The 8,703-nt window shown below is 39.7% G+C and overlaps 1 protein-coding gene across 1 annotated transcript; it reads left to right on the top strand.

Annotated features, from left to right (window-relative positions):
* The first annotated feature begins 2,701 nt into the window (after positions 1-2,701).
* Positions 2,702-8,063, top strand: malb (mal, T cell differentiation protein b). Its single transcript, XM_034898565.1, has 4 exons — positions 2,702-2,959; positions 6,269-6,436; positions 6,604-6,726; positions 7,033-8,063. The coding sequence occupies exons 1-4, from the start codon at positions 2,867-2,869 to the stop codon at positions 7,105-7,107; spliced, it is 459 nt and encodes a 152-aa protein (XP_034754456.1). The 5' UTR covers positions 2,702-2,866; the 3' UTR covers positions 7,108-8,063.
* The last annotated feature ends 640 nt before the right edge of the window (positions 8,064-8,703 follow it).

Raw genomic sequence — 8,703 nt, 5'->3', positions numbered from 1 at the left:
GTGTTTTAATTCAATTTTACTGCGTTTCTCATTTTTTGATGATACAGAAAACTTTAAAAGGTGCCTTGCCACACAAAACCGTTTTTACTTACATTTTTTGAAATATGTTAGGTCCATTAGTGTTAGGTTATGTCGTGAATGTAAAAATGAACTGCTACCTCCTCTGTCAGCTCTAGCCAATAAAAAGAAATCAGGCCAATTACACAAGCTGGTCAGTCTGAACTCATGTTGCCTGAGCTCATTACTATTCATGACGTCGCCCAGGCGTGATGGGTAAAAGATGCTGATAGCCACTCTACTGATGGCTCTGATTGGCTAGCTGTTAGCCAATCAGAGGCAAGCAGCTTAGCTCACTGAATATTAACGAAACTGGCACAAATCGAGTTGAGTCTTCTTGCAGGCTTTCTATACCACACTAGAATGGCTTGAAAAAAGTTAACCAAGGCATGTTTTTCCACAAAAAATGTCACAGAGTCTATGGTAGAACTTCCTAAAATTACCATGACGTAGTGAAAAATGTACGGCAGAGCACCTTTAAGACACCCTTGCTCTTTGCAAAGACAATGCACCTGCAGAAGAGTGTGTTGTCTGTTCCTCCTCTCTGTCTCTGTTCTAGACTCACCTGCAGTATCCTGTCAGGTGAGTTTTGTTAGTTTAGCAGTAGTGGTAGTGTGCACATCCCCACCAGTGTGGTACTGGGCAAACAGTAGCTGGATACAACTTAAAACAATTATGTGCCCACACTCTGCAAATTCTCCCATACATTTATAGTGCTTCAACATTTCAACCGTGTTGGGTCTTCCTCAGGCAAATGGCATTCAACAGGCACAGACATGGTCAGCTGATCATGAAGAAGCTGATCTCATTTAAACTAATTACCCATGCCTTAAAGTACCACCTTTGCCATAGTCACTTTTATAAAACCAATAAGGAAAGAATTACATATATACACACTATGCACACAGACAATGAAAAAATGGAAAAAATGGCCAAAACCCCCACTGTTTGTCACATTAGATCAAGCCGACACACAATATCACAAGAAAGGACATAACAGAAAAGGCTTTATATTAAGTTGTGTTAGATTTACATAATGTAGCATCAGGCCACAAGTTCTCTGGGACAGTACACTAGAATATTTAAGATTTCCACTCAAAAATGCTGCATTTATCACAGATGTGGGCATAAAGGTCCTATGACGTGCTTTGATTTAGGCCTTAGTGGTCCCCTAATACTGTATCGGAAGTCTCTTTCCTGAAATTCAGCCTTGGTGTATTTTACAGCCACTAGAGTCAGTCCCACAATGAGCTTTCCTTAGGACGTGCCATTTCTGAGTCTGTAGCTCTACAGGCTATTGAGGAGGCAAGGTGGAGACTGGGGGTGTGGCCTTGACCAACTGCCAATCTGCTTGTTTGAAAACCATGATGTCTCTCTCTCTCTCTCTCTCTCTCTCGTGGGTGGGCCAAATTCTCTGGGCAGGCAAAGGAGAGATAGGGGAGATAACCGTTCCCTTATGATGTCATAAGGGGAAGATTCCAGATCCAGATTCCAGGCCCATCTTAGCTTTCATTTTCTCAAAGGCAGAGCAGGGTACCCAGCGTTTGGTTTACACCTATCATCATTTGTAGCCACTGGGGGACCATGGGCAGGCTGGGGGAACCCATATGAATGTAAAGCCATAAAGTGAAATTTCCATTCCATTGGATCTTTCTGCAGGCTAAATATTAAAATCTACTCTATACATGTGGCCAGGTTGGCTCAGTGGTAGAGCATGTGCACATGTAATGAGAGGTTTAAGTCTTGATGCAGAAGTCCAGGGTTAAGATCTGACCTATGACAATTTCCTGTATGTCTTCCCCCTTTCTCACCTAGCTATCCTGTCAAAAATTTACAAAAAAAATTCTACTGTATATGTATTTCATGTTTGGAGTTTGCCTCATGAGAAAACAGTATAGCAAATCTTTATGTGCTACGTCTTGCTTCTTACTTCACTTTTTTCATAGTTAATGTTAAAGTTAGTTATAGATGAAGTTTTAGCATACATGATGTCAGTTCATCACATTTACCCAGACATTAGCCTGGTTTGTCATGTTTGGAAAGTAACTTTGACTGGAATTTAGAGCAAAGAAGAAAAATGTATTGATTTATTTTTGTCAATAAAGGAAGTGAAAGAAAACAAAAACAGTGAAGTTTCGGGGAAATTAAAAATCAAAAGGATGTGCTTAAAACATATAACACTCCAAGAGCTGAGGGAGGCTGCAGAGTCGGGATGGTTATTTCTCTGTGGCCATCTTTCAAATTGCACATTTAATTTGAAATATGATTTAGGGCAGCTTGAAAGTAAAAACTTTGTTTGTGAGGTTAAAGTAGTTGAAATAACATGTCTTCCACCATAAATACAATCATTTATTTTTGAAAAGAAACTCTTGTTCTAGCCATTGTTCGCAATACAGATAAACGCTTCATGCACTCAGCTAACACTATGTAAGGGTCACAAAGTTAGAAAGAAGTCATAAAACTCAGTGAACTGTTTCTTTACTCAGCAGCAACAATGAAGATAGTTCAGGTTTCACCTTGGCCCCGGGACATAAAACTGCTCAGACCCTAACTTTGACCCCTGTTTCAAAACCCACTTCACAGGTCACCAGCTCACATGAAACACCGGTAGCCTTGGGTGCTGTAAGATGAAGGGTGTGTCTACTTTGTGCCAGTGTGAGGAGCTGTAGTGGAACGGGAGCAGAACGGGTTTGCCTGCTAACTAAGTTTCCCTACAAGGCTCAGTGACACCTGCTGCTGCTCTGTTAGTTCAGTGGAGAGGACAGGGTGCTCGCTGTTGACTCGACACAGAGACAAGGAAGAGCCAGAGATGGCTGCAACTACCGCTCAGCCTATGGGGAGCTTGCCCAGCGGGCTGGGTATATGCACCACGGCCCCAGATATATTTTACCTGCCTGAACTGGTGAGTGGACAATGACAGAGGACAGAGCGGCTGACTTTGTCGTTAGGTTCTCAAGGGGTTAATTGCGTTTTGGATACATTTTGGGTTTTCCCTTTTTTGATTAAACTGATTTGATGTCAATGTATTTAAATACAATGAATAATGCAACCAAACTGACATGACATGTCATGACTTTATTTCATGGCAACAGTTAACTTATTTTGGTCACATCTCAAAAGTAGAACAAGTCATCCCTTCTTACAGAATGATGTACATGATAGATTCAAATTCAAACCAATTAAAGGAAATATTTAGACACTGTGGTAATATTGATACTGTTTGAAGCCTCAGTTGTGCACATCGTATCCAAAAGATGAACCAAATGTATGAAATTTTTCAAAGTGTGCACATACTGTCAATGTCAATTTATTTATATATAGCATGTTTAAAAACAACTGGGTTGAACAAAGTGCTTTACCAGGTAAAAACAACAATAATACAAAAGTTGAATACAGAGTACATATAAAAAAAAAAAAATAGACAAATAAAGTTAATAATGGCTTTCCCAAACTGGAAGAAAAGGCCAAAGAAAAAAGATGTTTTACCAATGATTTGTTCAAGAGTAGGGGCCTTTTTAATATGGAATGGTAAACTGTTCCAGAAGTCAGGGGTTAGCAAAGGCTCGATCACATCTGGTTGTAAACTTGGTTATTGGCGCATCCATCAAACACTGTATATATATATATATATATATATATATATATATATATATATATATATATATATATATGGTATATATGGTAGTAATAAAAATAGTATGAATAAAATAGAAGAATTTTGTTCACGACCTAAGTAAGAGGATGACCTCAAAGAAAATATCGGGACTTGTTTTCATTTTGTAGGTAAATGTCCAAATAAATACGATGCATAGTTGAAGATTCAAATTGAATTGTGTGAATAATAGTGCAAAAATGTGCATTTGAAATGGTAGCTGATGAATCAAATTCCTTAAATGGGAGGAGCACTTTTTTCTTTTTATATCTCACGTTTCACTCACATTGTATCTGTGCTACTAATGTAGGACAGAATGCGGCCAACTCGTCTTTTCCCTGAGACAGAAACTGCTCATATGACCACTGGAAAACTAAATGCACTGATGGATGTGTTTTAATTTATTTGTCTGATAATTGGACCTTATTGTAACTAAGGTTGCTTTCTATATAAAGGGAGGTGTTGTGATGAATGATGCACATTCCCTGTCACTTATGCCCTGCTTATTCCATGCAGGAAAAACACGCAACACATTTTGACACATCGTTATGGCCAAAGGCTTTCGTCTTGTGGATATCAACGTCTTCTGTTGACCACTGATTGAGTGCCCTGCATAGGAACACGTCAAGACGTTTCCTTTCATCAATAATCTCCTTTAATCTTTTTTGTTATTTTGCAGTGAAACCTCCGTTCTGTGACGTCTGAAGTGATTCTGATAGTTTTACAGTGTTTCTCTCAGAACTTTAACCATGCCGTGAAATCTTAGAGGCGCGACTTGGCATAGAAATAAGTACCTATTTTGGTTTACAACAGTTCTGTACCAAAGGTGTGTCAATATGAACATGAAATCAGGCATGACTGGAAGTCAGTTAAAACACAAAGTCTTTTAAGCCTTGTGTTGTTTTCCCGGGTCAAAAATGAACAAAAATGGAATGTTTTGTCCCTTTTTCAGACTTTTTTCTTTAGTTTTTAATAACACCACCTTTTTACCACTAGTTTTACACTACTTTCTGGAATTCATGGTCAATAACCCTTATTTATATAGAAGTACATCTAAAACTCGAGTTTTAAAGGGGTCAAATTTAACCCGAGGACAACAGGAGGGAGACAAAGCTGTGGCCAAATCATGATGTGCGTTCACTTCAACACGCTCATTGCATCAGCCAGGTGGGGTACGACACAGTATAACACTTTGAGTTCCAGAGAGTGTCGACTATACGGATGTGGTCAAAGCTCTATCTAAAGTAACCTGGCAAATTAAACAACACCCACTTTGTGCTCAGAAACCTTTAGAAAGCAAAGAGAAGTGTTTGTTTAGTCAACATTTAGAGAGATGTCGCTTCGGATCCTGTGGATTTTGTTATTTGCAGACTGCATAGCTTAAAAGGTGTAGCTCACATTGTAACTTTAAAATAGGTCTTGACTTAAAGGGAAACTATGCGGGGTTTTTTCAGCTTAATTTACCTTAACTGTACAGCTTCAGAGTCATGGGAATGGTGCAAAAGCTAAAAAAGCATTTTTGGAGGAACAGAGACAGAGGAAACGGCAGACTGACCGAGGGAGAAACGTGCAGGCAAAAGGCGAGAAAACAGGGAAGAAATGACCAAAACTGTACAGTGCCTCTTTGAATCAGACAAAGGTGAGAAGCCAAGAGAAATTTCGTGGGGTTTTCAAAGGCTATTTGAAGGGTGTCAAGGAGTAAACCTCTATTTATGGGCGCCTGCTCTACCAACTGAGCCATCCGGGCGACCAGTCAATAGGATTGGATCCATACAGTATGTAGCTGTGTAAATCGGCCTGAATCCATGGGATGTTTGATCCATAACTCATCGATGTCCAAGCCAAAATTAAGGTAAAGGAGATCAGAAAAACAGAAGAACATCAGAAACAGATCCACAGTTAGTAAAACATATTCTCATTCCACACATTGCCAATTTTCAACTGCACAGGCTTTTCTTATTCAGTTTTTTCCTCCTCATCATCACCAAGGTGCGTTTAATGTGAAAATCCAAAAGGGATTTTCAGTTTGGCCTAATTAGATTGAATTAGATTGCATGTAGGTCACGGGTCGTTTTGGGGAAAACAGTCTGCACGAGGAGCAGAAAACAAAAGTATCTACACACATTTCTGCTTGCAAGATTTCCTGTCTTCAGGGAATTACTTCACTGCAGAAAACATTAAGTCATTTCAGACTGACTGCAGCATTCAGGGCCTTGATGCAGTTACAGTCACAGTGGGACAATGGAATTTAGAGATTTAAGAAAAGCAAATAAAAGAGTTGAATGGACATCATAAAGAAAAGAGAATTACCTGGTAAATAGTTTCTAAAGTCAGATCTGTATAAAACTATAACTCCACATTGTGTTTGCTTTCAATATACTGTATTGTGTGTGATTTGGTTTGACAGTTAAGGCAATCCCAGAAAAAAAACTTTAAGTCTGGAATTTATCTTTGTACACCTTGGTGTAATTTGTAATTAACTTGGTGTAACTCTCAGTTTAAGGTCAGATCTTAAAAACCACAATATCATCTTTCCACCCGCTCCCTCCGCCTTTCCAGGTGTTTGGTGGTTTAGTGTGGATTCTGGTGGCATCGACCCATGTCCAGCCTCCGAACCCTCTGGGCTGGGTGATGTTTGTCTCCGTCTTCTGCTTCGTCATGACGTTCCTCTGGTTGATCATCTTCGCTGCTGGAGCGCATAAAAACAGCCCTGGCTGGGCTGCTGTTGTAAGACCTGAGAGAGAGAGAGAGAGAGAGAGAGAGAAAGAGAGAGATAGAGAGAGAGAGAGAGAGAGAGAGAAACAAATCAGAATGAGAGAAAGATGGAATGAAACAGGAAATAAACCTGAGAGAAAGAATGATGTAGTAATATTATGTAATCTGTGTGTGTCCAGGATTTTGCTTACCATGGCCTGGCTGTGTTGTTCTACCTCAGTGCGGGGGTGGATTTGGCTTACATCACCTTAATGAAGAAATCAGGCGAATTAAGAATCTACCAGATTGACATCGCTGCTGTGGTGAGCACTAATAGACAAACACGCACACACACAGACAACTGTTCCATTATACAGTATTTGAAAAACACTTAGAGTAACAGCTGTGGTACTTGTTGAAATACCTAAATAACAACAGGTTTCTCCCAGCTGCTACAGTCAAAAGGAGCAGTTGAAGTACAGTATATACACCAATTAGATTTTCTTTCTGCAAATACATTACAAACCCTTACATTTAAAGTAGGTAAAGCATCACAACAAAACCTCATCCTCCAAAAAAAAACTGAATGAATTTAAGCCTGTTTTTTGGTGTGTTTGTGTGTGTCTCAGGTGTTCGCCTTCTTGGCCACACTCCTCTACTTCATCCACACAATCCTCTCCTCTATCCGATGGAAAACCTTCTGAAACGCGATGCTGACACACAGCCCTGGGTTTCCAAGAAGTACTATGCATCCTGTGTGTGTGTGTTTATGCCATAAAACATTTAAGTGCCCATATTATGCTCATGGGGTTTTTCCCTTTCCTTTATTGTTTTACATATCTTTTTTTCGTTCACAAACTGCTCCAAACCGCTCTATTGTAGTCCAGCCTTCACTTTTGTGATGAACGTGCTTCACTGTAACACACGTTACAATGCTCGCCTAGCTGCTAGCATGGCACGCCCTCATACTCTGCTTCTGACTGGCTAGTAGTCCTTACCTAGCTACTGCACACGTGCGACTCCCAACAAAGACGGAACAGACGTGAGATGCCTCACTTTGTAGCTAAAACAGACACAGGCTCAACACAGGATGAAAAGAGGAGCTGCAGCAATGTGCAGGAACAAATATACATTTAAACTTCTAAATACAATTATGAACCACTGTTCATTTATTACATAAGACAAGGGATCATGTTTATTATCCTTTAAGAGAACCACGAAACATGTTGTAACTGTTATTGTCTGTGGATTCTTTTTACTTGGAAAGGACCCTTGCTTCCAGTCTTAAATAGATTAAGTTTAAAACCTTTTTGCATTGTTTGGATAGAAAAATTAACCAGTATGTTCTTAAAGCCAAACAGTTGCCTGTTGCTGCCATCGGAGCCATCTCTTTTGTCTTTGTGATCAATCAGACTAACGGACGTTTCTCTGTTGTAACTATGAAGAGTTGACAAAATCTGTAAAGTAATCACTGATTTTAAGGTTTAGTAGAAGTACTGCCAGTTATGCTGTCATTGTCATATACAATTAGTGCCAACCAATCATCAGTAGGTTACTTAAAGGACGGCAAAATGCCTTTTTTAGCTGTAGGGCCAAAATGTGTCTAGTTTTGCCATTTTTATGTTCTGAAGATTAAAACATGATATAGATGTAAACTGATGTCCTTGTTTTATTTGCTAATTTATTAGGGCCACCATGAGGTTGATGCTTTCACTCATATAGTAAAATACTGCAACTTCTACCAAATGGAATGACATAAAATTTAAAACAGTTGGCAGTGGTGGAAGATCCTTTAATACTAAATTTACATAATTTGCAAGACCTCTCTGATCAACATTGAAGCACAATCCTACACGTGTCAAACTGAACCTGAGAAGCAGGACAGGGGATGTAAATGTCGTGGGGATGTAGATCTGCATCACTCTGCGCCATACACTCTCATTAGTACCACTGGAGCTGTACATCCTGCACATGCTAGTGTAGCCACATCTGGGATCAGCACTTTTGTGTTGATGTTGTTGTGGCTGCTTCTGGTTTGATACCGTATGACTAACACACACGCTATAGTCAGTCTCTGATTTGAATTCAAACTGGGAAAGCTTCCAACACGTTTCAATTTTGCTAAGTGTCTGCAGTGTGTAGAGGTACTGAATAAATATTGCAGTGTCTGTGTTCTTTTTTATTAGCGCCAGTGGCACAATCGTACAGCGTGCGGTACTTACAAGACAGTTTGCTCCGAAGTGATGCCGAGGTTGAGTTTGAGCCTCAAGTGAAGCATAATGGTACACTGACCTAACATC

Source organism: Etheostoma cragini, chromosome 17 (assembly GCF_013103735.1).
Source record: "Etheostoma cragini isolate CJK2018 chromosome 17, CSU_Ecrag_1.0, whole genome shotgun sequence".
NCBI lineage: Eukaryota > Metazoa > Chordata > Actinopteri > Perciformes > Percidae > Etheostoma > Etheostoma cragini.
Note: the sequence above shows the minus strand (reverse complement) of the source record. Positions and strands in the feature narration are given on the sequence as shown.